General features: G+C 55.6%; 1 protein-coding gene across 3 annotated transcripts in view; it reads right to left on the bottom strand.

Moving 5' to 3' along the window:
• TEX264 (testis expressed 264, ER-phagy receptor) overlaps nucleotides 1-19501 on the bottom strand; it is a 35856-nt gene extending 16355 nt beyond the window's left edge. The window contains exons 1-4 of one of the 3 annotated variants that reach the window (XM_051985668.1): nucleotides 17540-17737; nucleotides 16898-16969; nucleotides 13985-14272; nucleotides 4510-4731 (exon numbers count right to left, since the gene is read on the bottom strand). In XM_051985668.1, coding sequence (XP_051841628.1) covers nucleotides 4510-4731; nucleotides 13985-14242 — 480 coding nt within the window. In that variant the 5' untranslated portion in view covers nucleotides 14243-14272; nucleotides 16898-16969; nucleotides 17540-17737. Of the gene's footprint in view, nucleotides 1-4509; nucleotides 4732-13984; nucleotides 14273-16897; nucleotides 16970-17539; nucleotides 17738-19390 lie in introns of those variants that run through there. The other 2 variants (XM_051985662.1, XM_051985655.1) reach the window with 2 other exon arrangements.
• Nucleotides 19502-21435: the final 1934 nt, after the last annotated feature.

Genomic DNA, 21435 nt, shown 5'->3' on the forward strand with positions numbered 1-21435 from the left:
GCTGTCAGCGTATTTTGGAAAAGAGCAGACAGCGAGGAACCCGGACCAAAGACAGGGGGGCTCCCTCTTTGCCCACTTCCCTCTGTGCCAGCCTGGCCTAATCTGGGACTTATGTCCATGCTCCCTGCCAGGCTGATTACTAATCATTTTCTCTGAGCTGGGACCAAAGGGCTAATCCACTCCCATTATGTGGCTTTTCACCCAGAGGAGGAAGGACACACAACCAGACAGCAGTGATTGGTGACAGCTGCAGACTCCCAAGGAGTTCCACTTTGTCTCTCACCTTGTCCCACCTGCTCACGATGGGCACGGTCAGAGGGGACGGAAGGCGGGTTTATCCCAGAGAGCAGGGGCCGCCCGCCGGCATGTGGCATGTAAGGCTCGGCCCCATGGAGGCCCGCCAGGCAGCAGGGATGCGCACACACGGGTGGCTTTCGTGGTCACAGGGCTCTCTGTGTCTGCCTCTCGGCAAGAAACGGAGGTGGGTCATCTAGTGAGAAACTCCCTCTGCCGGACAACCCCAAACCTGCCTGCAGGGGGACGCGGCGCCCATCAGCGTTGGGGAGACGAAAATGAGGGTCTCTGAGGGGGGGGATGAGAGAGGAGCAGGCCTGCTGCAGGGGCCGGGCAGAGGGGGCACTGCCACCCAAAGACTCCCCGGCCCAATATGAGTGGGGGCCCGCCTGGGCCACAGCCCCTTGTGCAGTGACAGAACTTGCAGCTTCCAAGCAGATGTTAACTCTGCAGGCTTTGCCCCCTAGGGCCGGGAGGCGACGGCTTCAATCAGCCCGAAGCCAACTGTGCGCCGATTGGCTGACCCGAGCCCTGGGCCCGCAAGGATGGCTCTCCCTCTTTAGAGAGAGGGGCGAGGCGGGGAGTGCTGGGCCCGGACTCATCATCATGAGTTCGAATCTTACTTCCTAGCTGGGTCGGCCTGGGCAGGTCACTTCTCCTTGTTTGCCTCTGCTTCCTCACCTGTCAAATGAGCTGGAAAAGGAAATGGCAAAACCGTCTGGTATCTTTGCCAAGAAAACCCCAGCTGGGGTCATGAGGAGTCAGACAAATGAACACCAGGAGCCAAGAGCAGCGCTCTGGAGCTCTGAGCCCCGGCACACTGGGGCACGCGCTCACCTCCGAGAACGCGCTCTCCGGCAGAGGGAAGCGAGGCCTGCCTGGGAGGCCGGGCCAGAAAAAGCCGCCCCAGCCTCCGCGCCAGGTTCCCCTTCATTTAACAAGCAGGGATTCACTGAGCCCTCATTACAGGCAAAGATCAGATAACAAGCCCACGGTGGCGGAGTTCTTGCCCAGAAGGCACTTACTTTCTGTTAGAAGATAACAGCTTGTAAACAGGCACTAAACCCTGGATGGCTGGAGGAGAGCTCGCCAGTGACCAGAGGGAATGGGAAAGGGAAGAAGGGCCCACAAAGGCTGGGGAGGGGGGACACCAGGACCTAAGGCCAGAGCGTGGGCCACGCAGGCCGGGAAGGAGCGTGTGCTGGGGAGCAGAGCTGAGAAGGGAAGGGCTGCTGAGTGAGGCCGGGACTAGGGGCTGGGCAGTATGTCACGCACCATGGCTGCTGAGGTCTTTTGGGGATCCTTCCAGATGGCTGACTGCTCCCAGCAAGCCCCGGGGATTCCTAGGCCCAAACCCTCTTGCAAGGAGCCATTGCTGTCCCCTTCCCTTAGCTCCTTCAGTCCAAGGCCAGGACTATTCCTTCCTCAAGTTTTCTTTCTTCTCTTCCCTTTTCTCCATTCCCCCGATGGTTCCTCCCAACTGGCCGGCTGCTGTTAGGACACAACAAGCTCGTCGGCACCTTCCCATTAGATCAAGAAGGCGCACTGAGAGAAGCGCAGGTGCGCCTAGGGGCACACAGCCCGGCAAACTCAGGGGGCTGCAGACTCCAGAGGGCCCGGAGCCTCCTCAAGCCTCTCCTTTCCCCGTTTCCACAGTAAGGGGTGGAGAGTCAAGACCGGGAGAAGCAGGGGTGGCCCTGCCTCCCCTCCTCAAAGAGCAAAGACAAACACTCAGGGACCTTTGATTTCAGGTCCTTCAGGCCAGCTTCTCCCAGGCAGGCTCCTGGGTCTGAGGGCCCTCCCTCCTCTGGGCTCAGCAAGTGCCCCCTGGGCTGGAAGCTAACAGGAACCATGTCCCAAGGAGGCCGAAGAGAGGCCGGATGCCAGCAAGCCTCCCCCAAGGTGGCCGGCTGGCTCTGGTCGGGGGGAACTCCCAGTCTCCCTGGGATCTCCCGAGCCTACTACAGACCTGGGAGCTCCCTGCCGGCTGTCTCCAGCCCTGTGAGTCAAGGACCATGACGACCCAGACCTCACGGCCTTTTCTATCTTCAATGGGCCTGGGGCTCCCTGGGAGGGAGTTTTTAAAGAAGTGACATCACTACCTAAAACACCTAAAAAATTTTGAGAACTGGGAACTATGGGCAGAAGTACCTAAAAACCAGGTCTAGCACGGCCTTGGACACACCTCCATTTCCATGGCATTTTCACACAAGGCCCGCACTCCCAGAGGGCCCTTCCCATACGCAGCACCCACCATGGCACGGCATACTCGGCGTTCTGGGAAGTTACTTGGGGGTTGTGCCCCGCCTCCTCTGAGCCAGCTATTCCAGCGTCAGTGCTACGCTCTGGGCACCTGGGTGGGCAGGGGAAGTCAGGAGGATGCACATTCAAATCCGGCCTCAGACACTTGCCAGTGGTGGGACCCCTGTTCACCTCAGTTTCTCGGAGGAGAAATGAGCTGGAGGAGATGGCACACAGCGCCAGTATCTTTGCCAAGAAGATCCCAAATGGTGTCACCAAGAATTGGGCAAGACTGAAAGGAATGGACAACAAAGATAAGAGAAAGAAGGCCCCCCAAAGACAGAACACACGTACGCCGCCCTTTTCACGAAGAGCCCCATTTCCTGAGGAACGCCTGGCCAAACTGCGGAGGATGGAGACTGCAGAGCGTTAGTGGGGGACGTCTCTGGCCTCCCTCCCCGTACACTAGGAAGACCCTGCTTGGGGCGAGCTCTTCAGCCCATAAGACCTCATCTGTCCTTCAGACTGGATGGCAGGACCATGAATGCCAGACTTCCCCTGAAGGGAAAATTCTGGCTCAGACGCTGTCTCGCTTCTCAGCTGGCAGCACCACGTGGGAGTTCTCTGACTTCTTCAGCAAGTCTGCTCAAGTCCTTCTCTGCCTGACTCCTGCCCCCCACAAATGTGCATCCTCAGCCCTCAGCACTTAATAAACACTGGCTACTGACTGTCAGAATAGGATTGTCACAATAAATGACAAAGGGACCCACTTCAGACTTGGCTAAAAACAACTGATGCAGCGTGAAAATCAGGAAAACAGTTCGTACAATGACAATCATATAGAGAAAAACATCTTCCAAAGGTTCCATTATTCTGATCACTGCAATGCTAAACCACTGATGAGGAAATCTACCCCCCTCCTCCTGAAAGAAAGAATATGTTTAAAAATGCAGGTTTGGAATGGATGCCCATCAATTGGAGAATGGTTGAGTAAATTGTGGTATAAAATGTTATGGAATATTATTTTTCTGTAAGGAATGACCAGCAGGATGAATACAGAGAGGCCTGGAGAGACCTACATGAACTGATGCTGAGTGAAATGAACCAGGGGATCATTATATACCTCAACAACGATACTGTTTGAGGATGTATTCTGATGGAAGTGGATCTCTTCGATAAAGAGAGCTAACTCAGTTTCAATTGATCAAAGATCGACAGAAGCAGCTATACCCAAAGAAAGAACACTGGGAAATGAATATAAACTGCTTGCATTTTTTTTTTCTTCCCGGGTTATTTATACCTTCTGAATTCAATTCTCCCTGTGCAACAAGAGAACTGTTCGGTTCTGCAAACATATATTGTATCTAGGATATACTGGAACCTATTCAACATGTATAGGACTGCTTGCCATCTGGGGGAGGGGGTGGAGGGAGGGAGGGGAAAAATCGGAACAGAAGTAAATGCAAGGGATAATGCTGTAAAAAATTTCTTATAGTCTTCTATAGTCTTATAGTCAAAAAAAAAAAAAAATGCATGTTTGGGGAGATGGCCAAAGAGAGAATCTGCCAGGCTGGACTATGCATGATTATTGTGAGGAGTCTGTTTTTTAGCTTGTTTTGAATTGTCCCATGAAAAGGGTGACTGAGAAGGAGAAATAATAAATGCGTTTCAAAATAACATTTAAAAACCCCGTTGGCTTTTTAGGTTAGGGGAAACCTTAACAGCCTTTCCCCTACTTCGTTATCCACTCACACTTCATCCCAGCCCTCCCTTCAATAGCTCCAATGAAGTGTCCTCTGCAGAGCCTGGCCTCTTGACTCCACGAGGTTGGTCCAGCTGTGGTCCTTCTCTCAGTGACTGTACCCAGAGGCCACTGGGGTTCTTGCTCGTCAAACCTCAGGAATCACATCATGCAGATCACAGAAAGAACAAGAGAGGAAAGACAGAGAGCCAGAGAGGGAGAGGCAGCCTCACCTTGATGTATGCGTCCAGGGCGGGATGGACCCTGTGGACGGCCAGATGGATGGACAGTGCGGTGGTGTAGGGGAAGACGGCCGTCACGACATGGCTTGGCGCTGGGAAGGAGAAGATCTTGAACCCAAACTTCTGGTAAAGGCGGATGAGCTCGGGGGAAGGCGACTCTTCGCCCTCGCTCAGGATGCTGCCCACGGCGTAGCGGCACTTCTCCGGAGGGACCTATGGTGAGGGAGAAAGCGGGGCGTCAGGTGATTCGGGGGAGTGGAAGGTCCTGGTCACAGGCAGGGAGGCCAAGGTCCCCCACAAAGAGAAGAACAGAGCCACAGCCTCACGCGGGCTGCTGCTGTGCTAACAGCCGGCCTTAATGCTGTGCTTTACACCCCACCTTCCACCGCAGCCTCCCACCCAGAGAAGCGGTTATGAGGAAGGAAAGAAACATCTGTTTGTTACGTGCGGCTTTGTGCCAAGGACTGTGCTGGGCCCTTACGAGCATTTTCCCACTTGATCCTCACAAGAACTTGGCGGAAGCTGCTATTACTTCCATTTGACAGCTGAGGAAACTGAGGCAACAAGAGGTTTAGTAAAGCGCTCCTGACTCCAGGGCTCTGTGCCCAGCAGCTGCCTCTGAGCCCAGTTTGCCGAGGAGGAAACCCTCCTGATTTCCCAGCGTCAGTCGGGAGACTGGACACCTGCAACACTGGGAGTCAGACCAGAGAAGGCCCAGAGGAGGAGGAGGGAGGGAAAGGCGCCCTGGGAAGCCAGCCCCTCCCGGTCCTTGCTCCCCGAGTCCAGTGGCCGAGGCGCTGCCGCCATCACAAGGCCAACAGGCCCGAGAAAGGTTCCCTCCCTGCCCCCAGCCCTGCCCCCCACTTTGAGGAGTTCAGAAGGCTTGTATGGAGCCGGTAGCTGAGACCCCGGTCTGACAGGAAGGAGAGCCTGAGGAGACCCTGGGGACTCTTCGGATCAGGGACACCTGAGGGAAGGCACCACAGGAGACGCTGACGGACTCCACAGTGCTGATGGCAGCGGGCGGCAAGGCTCAGAGCAAAGCCAGCTCTTCAGAGGAAGGTTATCTGCTGAAAGGCCTTTCTCCAGTCCCCAGAAGTCTCCTCTGGGAGCACACTACCCAGCAATCACCAGCCCTTCCCGTTGGGGTCTCCAGGATCCTCATGTTTCCCTTCCCTCATGTCCCAGCTTCAACCTCACCTGCAAGCTTTCCCTCTGACGGGAGCACCTGCAGACAGTGTGACTCAGCCCCGCTGTCCTTTCTGACGGTTAATCCCCATTTCTTCCCTTCCTGGATGAGCCAGACTGCATCCCCCCCCCCCCCAATGCTTTCCATTTTCTGGTTCACCTTCTGCCTCCTCGGCTTCTCTGAGATCATCTGGGCCCAGGCCCACGCGCCCTCCCAGCTCCGCTTTGGGATCCCTTGCCCCTGCTTCGTACCTGAAGGGACTTTGGGACAGGGATCTCCTCTAACATTCCTAATAGGTCAACTCGTAGCCACCCCCCTCCTGTGACCCAGTGCAATCCTCCTCCACTCCTGCAGGCTCCTGTTCTGGGGGCGCCCCCCTCCCAGCTCTGCCCTCCATTTCCTTGGTCATCCCGGCGCACTCAGACTCCTGACCACTGGGCAGGGAAGCTCCCGCCCTCGCTCCTTCCTTCCTCGAAAGCCGTTTTTCTATAGCTTGCCTCCACAAGCTTCTCCTGGATGGCCTGCAATGGAGCCATCTATGGCCGGGGTCCCCGGCTCGGGGCTTGGCTCTAGCTTGCACACCCTTTGCCCCAGGGTCCCTCCTGTCTCCCACAGCGCCCGCCGGCTCCTCCGCTGGGGGAGCCCTCCGTGGGGCCCACGATGAGCCGGGTTCTGGCTGACAGCTGCTTGCAGCAAGCAGCCGCGCTGACCCCTCAGTCCATGCCCTCTCTCAGCTAGCCGGAGGCTTCGGGCCTGCTCCCGGTGTGACCCCCCGGGGACAGATGGATGATTGCTCAGATGCTCCAGAGGGCCGTGCAGTCAGAGCTGCGGGCACTAGGGGGCGCCCGCTCCTTCGCAGCCACCGTGGGCCCTCCCGGAAGAACCACAAAGCCTGACCTGGTGCCGACCTCTAGGCCTCGGGGGCCCAGCACAAATGCCTTCATTCAGTGGCTCTGAGCCGGGCTTGCCCGGCCGTCCCATGCTGACCAGTCTGGCTCTCTGGAGAGGATCCCCCAGCCCCACCCACCCCGAAGCTACCCCTCCATCCATTAATCAACAAACGTTTATCAGGGAACTGCCGCGGCCCCGCTCCGGGAGGTGCGGAGGGGAGGGGGGGGCCAAGCGGGCAGCGCGGTTTCTCAGAGAGGCCACATCAGGGACATTACAAGTGTCGACTCAACTGGGTCCTCCGGGAGTCCTGGACAGATGCTGAGCCCATGTCCTCGAGGGTCAGGAGCGACAGAGCCCAGCAAAGCGGCCTCCTGGGAACGTTCCCGCCGGCAAAGGAAAAGTCAAGTAGCTCCAACTGTGGAAGTCCAGCAGAGCCTTTAAGGCCCCAGAAAACAGCAGCAGGGAACTGCCCCTTTTGCTCGGGGTTCTGGCTTTATTTTGGCACCGAGGGGGCAGAGCAGCTGTTTCCTCCCATGACAAGCTTCCCCTTGCCCAAACCTGGCCACACTTGGGGGCCCGCTGTGGCCCAGGGGCACGAAGCCCTCTCCCCAGGAGGAGGGACTGCCCTCCCCCCACAGAGGCACAGCTGACCCTTCACACAGCCAGACAGCTCCTTGGCCAAGCAGGAATCCCCTTCTCCCTTTCAGAGAAAGGGCCTCGGGGCCCCGGTCTGGCAAAGCCGCCCAAGGGCATGTGCCTGAATTCCCACCAGAATCAGAGCGGAGCTCCAAGAACTCTGCCAAGGCCTCAGGAGGGGGTGACAATTCACCCCCAGAACACCCCTCGGACACCAGTGTCCCTCTCTGGCCACGGCTCCCTCCGTACTGTCTGTCAGAATGTCAGCTAACTCCAGGAAGCAGAGACTGAAGGAAAGGTGCAGGTCCAGTGTGCCGGGGGTTTGGGGAAGAGGTCTCCTCAGAAATCCTAACGAACCTCGGCAGCCGAAGAAATGGAGGCCGCGGGGCTCTGCCCAAGGGGAGGCCTCCTCCTGGGTCCCACCTCTCTATCCGGAGAAGACCCAAGAGACCTCTGGCCCCCAGGAGCCAGGCTGAGGAGATTAAGTCCAGGAAGCACCTCGGCAGGACATTCTCTTCCCTCCCCGCCCCACCCCCACCTCCCCAAACTGGGAAAAGGGCTGAGCAGCTCACCTGGGAGCGGCGGACACTGTCACCTGCCTAAAAGCCCACGCAGGGGTCTGCCTCCCGTTCTCTGAAGCAGCTGCCACCCGGTAACTGGTACTCAGCCCAGGCCTGGGGGAGGAATGCCCCTGCAGGGGGTTTTAGGATTTCTGGGCTAGGGGTCCCGTGGGCCTCCCGAGCACTGACCCTTAAGCACAGTAACCACTTTTTTCCTTCTCCATTCATTCATTGATTCTTAGAAAGGAGGTCAGGGCAGCAGAACCCCACCAGAGAGGAAGGGGGGATGGATTCAGACGTGAGGATTGGCTTTACTCCTCGAGAAAGGAAACCGAGGGAGGGCTCGTCCCCAGCTGCCAGCTTTCTTCAAGAGCCTCCTGTCCACTGACCCCTAGACTCCTGTCTAGTTTTACCCTCAATGATAATAATTTCAAGGCTCTCCCAAAAGGCCAGGCCATTGGTTAAGAGGCCTTCTGCCCAGGAAAGGACCCAGTGTCCTCCTGGTTTGCTGCAAGTGAGTAAAAGTTCCTAGAGGTCTGGGAATCCAAGGGAGCTGACCCCAACCTCAACAGCCCTTAGGACCAAGCATGCCTCATCAGATGTTATTCATTCCATCCCAGTCAAGGCCCAAGCCTAGGGAGATTTCCCACAAGAAGCAGGGCAGAAGGGAAGCAGGCTGGAGGCAGGCGCCCAACTCCTCAATGAGGGGGCCATGGGGAGCCCTGATTAAGTGCTACAGGCAATCCCTGCCCTCAAGGAGGTCACAATCTAATGGGACAGACGCACGCCAACACTCATACACACACAAGATGCTGCTGTCATGTCTGACTCTCCATGACCCCACTGGAGGCTTTCCTGGCAAGGATACTGCAGGGGCTGCCATTGCTTTCTCCCCCTCATTTTTCAGAGGAAAAAGCGACATGGCCACACAGGAAGGGACTCATGAAGAGACTTCCTGCTGCTAGGCAGGCCAGCTGCCCAAGAGGTGTACAAGATAATGGGGGGTGGGCTTGGAGGGAAGGCACCCCCATTAAGGACTTCTTGCAGAACATGGAAGCCAGGAGAGGAAGATGAAGAAGCAGCTTCCAGGTATGGAGAAAGCCGATGACACTGCTGAAGAGCCAGGAGATGGGGGACCAAGGAAAAGCCTCCTGGATCACAGAGTTGGGGATCCCGGAGAATAAGGGACTGGCAAGGCGGCAAGGGGCCAGATTAAAAAGGGTTTGGAATGCCAAGCAGAGGATGGGTATTTGATCCTCAGGGTGACAGGAAGACATGAAGACATGCTGAATGCCAGGGGGTGACGGGGAGACCTGTACTTTAGAAAGGTCTATGTGACATCTGGGTGGGGGGACCTCTCACCAGGCTACTGTGGTAGCCCAGGTCAACAATTCAATAAACAGCTATGAAATTTCTCCCATGCCCAAGGTACGATGCGTTCCACACCTGCCAAGTAGGAAATGACTTCACAGGTCATTGGGCAAAAGACATCATCCCAAGGGACGGTGTTGGCCTGGGTGTTGGACAGGTGCTGGGGACACTACTGCCTGAGCACAGAGCCTACGCTGACAGTGCCGTGTGTCGTGGAAGAGGAACAGAACAAGAATTCCAACTCTGCTACCTACTGCCCAGATGAGCCTGAGTCTCGCTTAAACCACTGAGCCTAAATCTTAATAAAATTTAATCAGATAAACCTTGTTCTGCACAAGACACAGTGAAAATAGCACCTGGAATACCTACTTCCACGGATACGTCAATGTGAAAGCACGGTCGTGCGGACTATTACTATCCCTTTATTTCAAAGTCATGGGACACAGTTTTTTTTGCTATAACAAATTCCCTTCCCTTCTCTTTTCTTCCCTCCCCAAAACTGTACCTCTGGGTCTCTGGAAGGATCACTGGGGATGTTCTAAGCATCTCCAGGAAATTAGAGGCTACCTCCAGGTAAAGGAAGAGGAGGGGTCAGAACTCTGAGATTATGAAACACCAGCTCAGCTACTCAAGGCCCGGAAGAGCCATCATCTTTCATTCTTCTGAAGGAAAATGGGCACAAAGGGGTGGACCAGCTCCCCGCGGGCTTCTCCCCCTGTGGCACTGAAAGCACTCACAATCCATGCTTGGGGAAGGGTCGGCCACAGAGCAGAGAGTGCCCTTACAGCATCGGGGGGAGAAAGCCTCGGAGGGGGAGTTCAGCTTGCTTCAGGAAACCCAAGTCGCGCCCAAAGGAGGGCGGTGTCTCTTGCAGCTCCCTGAGACTGCCAGGATGGGGCAGAGGAGGTCCCCTCTTAGGGGAAGACACCACCCTGGCCAGCTTAGCTCCCCACAGAGGAGGGGGAGGAAGCCAGCAGAAGCAGGAAGTTGGTGGGGCGGCCCAGAGGGGGGTCAGGGCCCAGGTGGCAGGCCTGTAAACAGCCACGAGAGCCAAACCCCGCCTCTGGCCTGCAAGGTAAGGTGAGCCGAGCTGGGTCTCACCAGACTTTACCTGCCTCAACCCGGCAGGGCTCCTCCACCCCAGGAAGGTTGCACAAGGTCCAGATACGCACTTAGCAGCCCCTGGATCCCTCCAGCCCCAGGCTCAAACTTATGAGATGGAATGGAGGAGGTGGGTAGAGACAGGTGTGTGGGAGAAAGGGAAGGAAGGGGTAGAGAGAATTCTGTCCTAGTTGGAGGCCAGAGGCCTCGGTCTTATCTCACTTAGCAGGCTAGCCTTAGGGGTTTTGCTTTGTTGTTGGACCTGGAGTAGGGAGGACCTGAGTTCAAATCTAGTCTCAGATACTTATTAGCTGCATGTCCCAGGGCATGTCATGTAAACTGTCTGCCTCAGATCCCCTATCTGCAAAATGGGGGCACTAATTGCAATTGTGAAGATAGAATGAAATATTAGCCACAAAATGCTCAACATAATGCCTGGCACATAGTAGGCACTTAATAAATGTATGTTCCTATCAAGGGTGAATGTTGAAAATTATCTATGCATATATTTTGAAAATAAAAAGCTTTAAACAAATAAATCCTAAATCAATTGAATAAATAAATACATAAATGTGTGTTCCCTTCTCTCTGGGATGGTAGCCCCTAGTTTTCAGCTGGTTCTAGCCCTCCTCAGCTTTTCCAGTCAGTGGCCCTCCCTCCTCGGAAGCCATTTACAAGAGGCTTGGCTGGCAGACACAAAGCCTGAGAGGCGGTCACTTGGGGGGAGGGAGATGAGGAGGCCCGAGTTCTGGATGAGAGTGGAGAACGAGGTGACTCTGAGAACTCATGCTCTACCAAGTCCTTGTCACACACATGCCTGAGCGAGGGCCAGGGCAATGTGGCTGAGTGCAAGAAGTTTTCCTACCCACAGGCAAATAAAGCTTCTTTTTTTGCTAAAAACGAGAAGGCCAGGAGACAGCCCTCACCTGCCACATCCCACTCCTATTTAGGAGAGTCACACAGCCACCTGGGGCCTCAGTTTCCCTCTCCCTCCCCGCAGACCCCAAGGCAGCAAGGCCAGTGACTAAGGCTGTAGAGCCTCCCCTTACCACATAAAAGGGCTGGGCGCGCCCGCCTTCCTGTGCCACCTGTAAGTGGGAGGGAGAGGGAAAGAGGTGGGTGGAGTCTGTGGGAACCTGAGAATGAGGAGCAGCTTGGCCAAGCTGCCGGATCCCCTCTCCCAGGCCAGGGCTCACGAGGAGCTCGTCCTAGGCCGGCAGCCTGGATTCTAATGTGGGAGGGCACGCAGCCCAGGCCTCTCTCAGTCCCTTAAGGAACAGTGCAGCCTGGCCACCTGCCTACCCCAACCAGCTTAACCCCGGGCTGGCCTACTCTGCTGGCCCAAGGGAGGGAGAGACACAGAGAGAGAGAGATAGAGAGACACACAGAGGGACAGACAGAGGGACAGAGACAGAGAGAGATAGACACACAGAGGGACAGACAGAGCAAGACAGACAGAGGGACAGGTGGAGAAAATAAGAAACAGACAGAGACAGAGGCAGACATCTAAACAAAAAGGACGGGCTCATTAAGGGTCTAGTTCAGGGGTTCTTAACCCGAGGTCCACAGACTGCCTAGAAAGATTTCAGGAGGTTCCAGAACTTGAATGAGAAACATTTTTTTACACCTTGACTCTCATTAACTTCTAGAAGTAAACTTGAGAATTCCCTTCAGTTATTCACAAACATCACTCTGAGAGGGGCCACATCCCCAGATGGAAGTCCCTGCTCTGACCCCGTGGAGCTCTGGGACCCAGGCAGGTCACACGCGCGGCCGCTCCCTGAAGGGGGCTGGCCCAGCCCAGAGATGCCAGCCTTCATTCTGTGACCACTTCAGAGGGGCAGAGCGAGGGGGCTCTTGGGAAGCCACAGGCAAGTCTTTCTAAGGCTGCAGACCCTCACCAAAGGAGCAGGGAGGATGGTCGCCAGCAGCCCCGCCTCTCGAAGCCGTGCGCAGGATGAGTCCCGACCACGCCAGAGGTCGCTCCTGACGCGCCTGCAGGAGGGGATCCTGGGGGGGGGGGGGGGGTGTCTCGGGCACCGCAGGGTAGCCAAGGCCTGGCTGACACACAACAAGGATCCAGATGCCTTCTGGGACGGGAAGGGCCAGGCTCACAGAAAACTTCCTTTGTCTCCCACTGAAACCTGGCCAGTGGGATTTTGCTTTATTTTTTGGGTTGGGGAGGTGGGGCAAAGGGAAAGGAGAGTGGTTCATTTACTTCTCTTTTTCCTTTCTACACATGGGGATGGACAGAAGCCAGGGCCAGAGAACCACCCGCAGGCACACCTTGTTCAGGCTCTTGGGGGCCTAGGAGGAAGGGCCAGGGAAAGAACGAGAAGAGTCCGACTTCTCTGCCCTAAGCTGAAGAACTGGGTCACAAGGCCTCGTGTGGCCGCTCGGAGACCGGTGAGGCTGGTGCCCAAGAGAAAAGGAAGTCTCCTCCTGCGCCCTCAGCGCCCTGTCCTGGCTGCTTTCGGGGCCCCGGGACCCCGCACCTCCGTGGCTGGGTCTGTCGGAAGCCCCAGTTCTTGCTGGGAGCTTTCCCTTCTCGGCGCTGCCATGGGGAGCCCAAGCCGGCGGGCAGAGAGGGCTGACGTGAGGCGCGCTCTTCCTCCGCCCCTCTGCTTTGGCCGGGGTGGCTCTTTTCAGGGCTCCGGATGCCTTGGGCCGGGGCCTGACCCGGGCCGGGTGAATGGGAGCGCGACAGCATAGGTGGCCACTGGTAAGAAGATTGCCCAACTCCCGCTCCCCAGAAGCTGGGCGTAGGGGGGCCCTGGCACCCGGGAACTTCCTGCTGATCTCCGGACACAGGGCAGTCTGGCCCAGGCACAGAGGCAAAGCTCGGGGAGCCCAGCAGACAGAACCACCGCCGCCTGCCAAGTCCTTGCCACCCATCAGAGGTGGAAACCTGAGCCGGGAATTCCAAATCCTAGGCTCGGAGCCAACTCTGGGTGTGGGGAAAGAGCAGACTGAGGCGGGCTTGGGGAGCCCTGCCCGCTGAGCTGAGAGCTTTGAGATGCCAGCGCGCCAGGCTGTGGGCCGCCCCTCCCCGTGCCACCGAGGCCACGTTGGAGGGCCCTGACTCACTCCCCAGGAGTCCAAGCCAGCCCGACGCCTACGGAGAGCCAGGTGGCCTGCTGGCCGGCCCCGGGGCAGCGATGCTGCTCAGCCAGTCAAGCATCCTGCGCAGCGAGGGCAACGCGGCTCGTCCCACTACCTGGCCAGTTTGGCTCTCTTGAGAGGTCCAAGAAGGCGGGGGGGGGCGCACAAGAAAGGCTATGCAAAAGCACCCATCAGGGGTAAAGGGAAGGGGGAGGCAGCCAGAGTGGGAGGATTCTGATCCCCACCTGGTGGGAAAGGCCGGGACTTTTCAAGCTTCTATCCCCAGCCCTCACCAGCCCGCCCCTGTGTCCAGAAGACTTAGCCCAGAAAAGGAAGGAAACAGAATCACACAAATCCCGTCCTTCCCCCGAGCTGGGAACGTACCCGGGACAGGGCAATGCAGAGAGCCCAGGGGGTACGGGTGCGAGGAGGCACTGTGGAGATACCCGAAGTGGGCGTGAGCCAGCTCTTGGAGGCCTAGGCCGGGGCAGAGTCTCAGACCCATAAGGAGGCCTCACGGAAGGCCCAATGCCAAGCAGGCCAAGCAGTGCCGGCAGAACCAAATCCTGGGCCCGGGGAGGAGCAGCCCTCCCACCCCCCCCCAGCTCAGGCTTACCGTGTGGGGGTTGTCATAGTAGACCCCAATGGAACTAAGACGTGGAGAGATGCTGCAGCTCTCCGTGAACAAGCGGCCTGACTCCTTGTAGGGACCCACGTGGAACTTGTAGGCCAGGGTGATGTTCCGGATCGGGGGAGAGCCCGCGCTCACGACGACGTCTTCCAGAAGCCCAGAGTACACGGCGAAACCCAACAGGGTCAGCAGCAGGGTCAGCAGCAGGGCCGCAATCAGGCCCAGGAGCAGTAACTCCGACATGGCTTCTGGGCCCTCCGCTCCCAAGAGATGCTAAAGAGAAAAGGGTGAGGGAGGTGAGCGAGGGCAGTCCCCTGCCTCCAGCCGGTGTGGCCTCCCTGACTGCCAGCCGCGGTCCTTGGGCCCGCCACCTATGAGCCAGGAGGAGGAGGAGGGGCCAGGACTGTTTACTGCTGGCGAGATGACCCAGAAGGTAGCCACAAAGGTGACCGAAGCCACAAGCCTCTTCATTTCTTAGTCACAATCACTGAGGCTCTGAAGGCCAGAGTGTCATCACATCATCCTCAACCTGAATCACAAGGGAGGCAGTGGGACTGGCTTCTGGGAGGGAAACCTAACACCCGGTCAAGTGACAACAGTGCCCGGAGCGATGCTGGAGCCCCGAGGGAGCAGGGCCACGGCCAGGCCGGCCAGCAGAAAGGAGACCCGGCTGTCCGGTCCTCGGCTCTGTCCCGTCTTGCGTGACCTGCGACCCTGGGAAACTCTTCTCCCCCCCATAAAGAAGGGCATGGGAGCGGATGGACCCTCAGCTCTCAACAGCCTGTGATTCTCAAATCCCCCTTCCTAAGTCCTGTGGTCAGAAACACCCAGGGCTGCTGCAGTCAGAAGAGGACCCAAAGAAGGGAGGTAAAGACCCAGATACCTATTAATAACAAGGATGCTGGGAGACACAACACCCCAGAGAAAAAGCTTTCTGAAGCTCTAATTATGATGATGATACTTTACTTCTCTGCAGCTCAACTTTCCAGCACTCTCAGCTCCAGAAAAGAGCCACAAACCAAGCAAAAAGAAAATCTACTCAAGACCCTATTTCCTTTAATTTTACATATGGATCAAATAAGCTTCATCCTCTGTTTTTTGAGCCCACAATAAATTAGAAAGAAATCAGAATGTGGCTGCAGCACACTTGGTTGATAATTTGTAAGTTATTTGTCAGGACGCAGTATAAAAAAATAAAGAAAAGTGAGTGGAGGACCATAAAAATGCCCAGAAACCAAGCTAGCAAATTCAGGACCACTAGCTTCAGTCACCCCAAAAAGGCCTGGAAGATGTCACATTATCATAGCACAGAGCAAAAAAGGACATTATAATGACCTTAATTCAATAATCGATAAAAGGATGAAATGCCACAAACATTTGAGGGTCCTGTGTTATAAGGATACCGTGGTAACTGGGACTCTCTATATACCTTTCCCCCCCCCAAGAAATTTACAGTCTAATTGAGAAACTCATTGTTTAAGACAAAGGGGCCAAACACACCCTTGCTGCTCATAACACTTCCTCCTTTCTCTCTCCTGAACCAGATTAAAATGTGATTGGGAAATGTTTGACACACTATATATACACACACATATATACATATAAAATGCTAATTATATCATTATAATATGCCATTATATCAACATATACTGACGTAGATTGTATATGATAGATATCACTATATCATAAATGTTAATATGTGGTTTTCTAAATTGATATATAGCCTGTAGAGATCCTTATACACAGTTTTGTTGGCCTATTTCTATGAATCTGATACCACTGGTTTAAGAAGGCAGGCGTGAAAATAATATATTTTTGAAAGATAGTTAAAAATTTTGGTCCTGAAAGAAAATAAAACTGAAGCCATTTAGAAAACCTGGCTATCAAGGTCTTAGGAATTTTAGAGGTTTCCTGTATAATTAAAGAGAACAGCAGTGGAAAAAACAAACAAATAAACAAGTCTTAGACTGAAGAAGACTTGGGTTTAAGTCCCAGCTCTTAATAGTAAGCTGCTTGTGCAACTTACTAGTTGCGTGAATCACCACTATTCTAGGCTCAATTTACTCATCTGTAAAACAAAAATAAGTTCACTTGCTCTGCCTCCTAACACCCACTGAGGTGTGATCAGCAAAATGCTCTAACATAGGGATATATCAAGAGATTTAGGATTAATAGGGGATTTGGTGACGACCTCATCCAGACTCCATTTTCAGGAAATGAGCAAAATGAAGCCCCTTGGTTTAGTGGACCAGTCAGGATCCCAAAGACGGCAGAAAGGATTCAAATCCCAGTCTCCCAACTCCACATCCAGAACACTTTCTACCAGACTAGAGCTACTGCCAACAGTGAGGGCAACGTTATCAACCAACAGAAAACAAACCCTCAAATATAAACCAAATTTGGTCTTAGGACACCACCATCTTAACTTCATACAATCACGTTTTTCCATTCGTGTTCTCACTCGATCTTAATTTCCTTTGGTTTCTTTCAGCCCCTAGCCTTACTCTGGCTATGCCCATGGCCTGTTATTCTTGCTGTTGCCACAAGCCCTGGCTTCCAGAAAGCCCCCTAACCTCCGCAACCATTTTGCAAAACTTCAAAGAAGCCAGTTTCTGAGGACTCCCAAGCAGCTTCCTTTTACCTCCAAAGTCCTCTCTAGGTTTCTGTGGGTGGCTGACCTACAGCCATCACTGATTGGCTCCTCACCACTTCAGGCCCCCTGAAGCCATTGGTTCCTCTCACCCCAATCTTGTTCCTGCCTTCTGGGCTTCCCTCCCCCTACCTCAGAGGCAGCCCCGCACTTCCTGCAGAAGAAGAGTGTGCCAGGCACTGGGGCCGTCACAAAAGAAAGAACTGCATAGCAAGGAAAAAATCCCTGGTGGCTTTGTGGTTACTCACCAAAAAAAATCAGGAAAAACTAACAGTTCATGGTCTCCACCACCCAGCTGGGGCCAACACACACCTCCTGAACTGCAACGAGGACAACATAACGCACAGGGTTAAGCCATAACCCTACAATCTGGGGCCATTTAGTACAGGGGCAAACAGGCCCTAACACCTCCACTGGGCTAATGTCTTGAAGCTATTTTTGCTACGGGATGGTTCCCACCATTTAGCCTTCAGAGAGGTGGGAGGGAAATGAGGTACAATTCCATCAGAGACCTTATTCTGGAGTCTGAAAAGCATGTTTCAAATCCTACCTCTGATGTTTGCTACATATATGTATAATATCTCTGAGCTTGAGTTTCTTCAGCTCTAAGATGAAACCCCTTCTCGGCTCTAGGTGCTCATCTGTAAGATGAAGCCCCTTCCCTGCTCTGCTGGACCCCATAGAAAGAACAGAAGGCAAAAACATCCTCAAATCCCTTCAACTTAGCATGGAGGTGTTTCTTGCTCTGTTTTTTCCCCAATGTGTTAAGGGGCCCAAACTTGTCTTTCTGAGGTGTCGAATTCTCCTTTTTTTCTGGCAGTTTCGATCACCCCACCAGTACCCAGAAACAAACGCCCCCTTCCCATCAAGGGCTTGCCCCCTGCTCTTACCAAAGAGGGAAGTGGGCCGGCTTCTGCCCAGACCAGACAAAACGCCAGGTCTGCACATCCGAGGCTCAGTTAATCACCCAGGCAGCCAGCTTGGTTAATGCCGGGGCAACGCTCAGGCAGAAAGCCCGTCCATTCCTCCCCCCGTAGGCCTCCGCCACCCACCGGCTGCTCCTCCCAAACAGATGTGTTCATTCCAGCCGGCTCCTGCTTCCTGGTTCCCCAGGATTCACGTGTGCTGTGACAACAGCAGGCAAGAGAGGGCGTTCCCAGCTCTTAAAGAGACCCTGGGTCTCATGGAAAACTTTAGAGCCAGGTTTGAGTTGGAAGCAATTGGGTGTCTGTCATGTGCTTTGGGTGAGCGGGAGGTGGGCGGGCCTTGAAGGACCCAGGGGGAGAAGCATGCTTTCACGCATTGAGGAGGAGCTCCCTGCTGCCAGGATGGGATTCCAGAATGCTGGCAAAGATTTTCCAGCTTCTTGTGAGGGGAGACAATTCTGGAGTCACTAGTGAGAGACCAGCAGAGGCAGGAAGGGAAAGTGAAGTGGGAACAGAAGCAGCTCCAAAGAAAGGCGAAGGCAGGGGCCAGGCATGTTGGGAAGCTCTCGGGGGGTCAGGGCACTGACTCGGAGGCCAGAACACCCTGACCCGGGCCTGGCCCCAGAAAACTTTTCCCCCAAGAGCAGAAGGATGGCTAGTGTGAATCTCAGCAGTGTGGCAGGATTCTCCTTCTTGCCCTGTTTTGGGAGGGGGGCAAATGCTGCTTGGTGTCAAGGAGAGTCAGCCTGTCTCCCTGTTTTAATAACTATTTACTCAATGCCCCTTTTATTTCATAAGTATCTCTCTGGGGAGAGCCCAGATATCATCTCAATCAATTCCAATACACCCCCTTAGGTTTGGGAGGAGCTATAGCGATGCATAGTTCTATTTGAAAAGTTAATGTAACTTAATTCTCATATGGAAAGGCTACTTCCTGCCTCCCCCATCCCCCCATCCCTATTTCTGGGGATCCTAGAAATTAAAGCAACCAGAGATCCACAAGTGACCACATTTTGCAAACGTGGGGAGAGAAGGGTGAAAGACTTTTGGTGGCTTAACTGGACTGGGATTTTCTACTGGGCAAGGCCAGTGCTCTTTTGCCTTTCTGGGTATCCCCGCGCTGGGCACAAAGTAGGCGCTTAATAAATACCGACTGACTCCTTGGGGGGAGGGAGGGAGAAAGGGAGGGACGTGTACGGAACAGAAGCCCCCAAACCAGGGGCGCTTAAGCCGAGGCCGCCTTATGCAAACTCAAAAGTCTTGCTCTCGGGACCCCAAAAACTGAAAGAAAAAAAAAAAAGCCCGACCACGAGAGCCCAAAAAGGTGTTTTTGCAGATGGGGAAACTGACTGAGGGCTGCGCCCGCACTAGTCCCAAGGTCACCAGCTCCCCTTCTTGGCTCCGCCCCCCTCAGTGAAGGTACCTCTCCAGGCCATATTTTGGGGAGGGTCCTGAAGACCTTCTCCCACATGAGCCGGTAGCCCAAAGTCTCTCAGTGAGACGAGGGTATGGGGACTGTCTGTTCTCTTTTCCGATCTCCAGGCCTCTTGGTGGGGGTGGGGCTCAGCAGGGGACCCAAGGGCTGGAGTAGGGTCCACCCCTCCAGCTTAGGGGCTGTCTGAGCGGGGCCCCTACGAGTTCGACGGCCGGCCCATTCTGCGGAAGGGAAAACTGAGGCCCCGTGGCTCGCTCGGGGCGGCCTGGAGAGCGCGAAGGGCGGGAAGCCAGGGGCGAGACTCCCCGCACGCAGCGCTGCCCCTGACCCCGGCCCCCGACCTCGGCCTGCGCCCACCCCCCGGCCCGCCCTCGCCTCACCTCGGCTCCCTCCCGGCCCCGCGGTCGTTCGGGGGTCGGCGCGGGCAGGTCCCGGGGCTGAGGCAGCCGGAGAGCCGTGCGCGCCCCCGGGGCTGGCGGGCAGGCGGGCGCGTGTCCGGGCCGGCGCGAGCGCGCTGGGCGCCCGGAGAGGGGAGGGCGCCGGCAGTCGGGAAGCCGGGCGACGGGGAGGGGCGGTTGGTGGAAGCGAGGGAAAGGCAGGGGAAGGTCGCCATGGCAACAGCCCTCCCCTCCCCCCCGCCAACTCAAGCCGGGCCCCGCCCCTCCCCGCCCAGCGAATGAGGTCGGGGTTATGGCCTCCAGACGGCCCGGGCTGGGGGAGGAGGGGAGACCCTAGCAACAGACGCCTGTGCTCACCTCCACCCCGCCCCGAGCCGCGGGGAAGGGACCGGGGAGGACGAAGAGGTTGCGGGGTGAGGGGGGAAGCGGGGAAGAGGACCAGCCGTTATCCCCTCCCAACCCCACTGCCCCCCGGCCCGGCCGCCTCCGTGCCCCGCCTCCAGCGATGCTCCACTTGCCTGGCCTTCCCGGTGTGGCGCAGAGGCGCCCTCGCTCGTGCCCCCCACAGGACTCCCATAGGGCTCTGCTCAGCCAGGGCAGCGGCCGGGGACCTCCTGCCCAGCTCTGGCGCTGTGCGTTCGTGGCCCCGGGTGGCCCGGCGCTGCCTGGCATGGGCGCCCCCGGCCCTGGTGACTGAGTGGCGAGGCTAAAGGCCTGGCCTCTTGGGGGGGGAATGGTCCCCTGCCAGGAGCCCCCCCCCCTGCTCGTGGACCTCCCCTCGCGCTCCCTGCCCCAAGGCTCTGGCCCTGTACCCAGGTTGAGTAGAAAGCAGGCAAATAGAGAAAAAGGGAGGGGGAAGGCAAGAGGAAATAAAGGAAATGGGGAGGGACCCGACAGCCATGCAGAGGAGCAGGGAGACCCAGAGACCAAGGTGACGGGCGGGGGTGGGGACGGCGGGGGGCAGGAGCTCCCACTGCCACTTAGTGAGCATTAGATCGCTTCTCTCCCCAAGGCAAGGCTGGGCTCTCTGGGTCCAAAGGAGCTTGCCTCGTAGGGCTACTTCCCCCGCTCTTCCTCCTTGGAGGGAAGGGAAGGGCCTGGAAATGCCCTTCCTATCTTTTGTACACTCAGTGTGCTTGGAAAGGTCACTGACGCTGCCGAGCGGCGCTCTATCCAGGACTGGCAGGCAGAAGGAAGGGGACTTGGAGCCGGCTCCCCTGGTCCTGCACAGAGCTCGGAGGCAGAGCCTTCCCCGAGTCCGGGAAACAGGGAAGCGGCCGCTGGCTGAGGCGAAAACCCTGCTGAAAAGGACTGACTTTTAAAGATGTATTTTTGATGCACATTGCTTTATGAATCACGTTGGGAGAGAAATCGGAACAAGAGGAAAAACATTGGTTAAGGAGGAGGGGGGAAAGTGAGCATAGCATGTGTTGATTTACATTCAATCTCCATAGTTCTTTTTCTGGATGCAGATGGCATTTTCTGTCCAGTCTATTGGGATTGCCTTGGGAAGATTGACTTTTGAACATAGAACAGGATGGAGACTTTGAGTTATCAGCTGGGCTCACCTAGTCCTGCACAGAGTGGAGGCAGAGCCTTCCTTAAGAGCACAGGAAACAGGAAAGCGGCTGCTGGCTGAAGCTAAAAATGTGTTTAAAAGGATTGACTTTTATACACAGAATCAAACCCTGCCCACCCCTGTTGGCAAGGCACATGGTTCAGTATTTTGTCCTTCATTTTTCTTTTAACCTGATTTTATACCCAAAGGGAAAAATGAATCCAAGCAGCAATTTGGCGGGACTGATAATACAGCCACCTCTGGCCTCCAGTGGGAGCTGGTCCAGTGTTTGATCTCAAATATGGAATTCTGAAACTCTATTCCCTGACCACTGGCTCGTCCTTTTAAACTTCTCATCTTATTTTCCCCTAAATCTAACTAGCTCAGTTAGTAGGGAATGGTTCCTAGGGTCACTGGTTGAAGCCCCACTCTAGGCATATTTAGCCCGTAGAGACAGCTGGCCAATTTA

Source organism: Antechinus flavipes, chromosome 1 (genome assembly GCF_016432865.1).
Source record: "Antechinus flavipes isolate AdamAnt ecotype Samford, QLD, Australia chromosome 1, AdamAnt_v2, whole genome shotgun sequence".
In the NCBI taxonomy this organism is placed as follows: domain Eukaryota; kingdom Metazoa; phylum Chordata; class Mammalia; order Dasyuromorphia; family Dasyuridae; genus Antechinus; species Antechinus flavipes.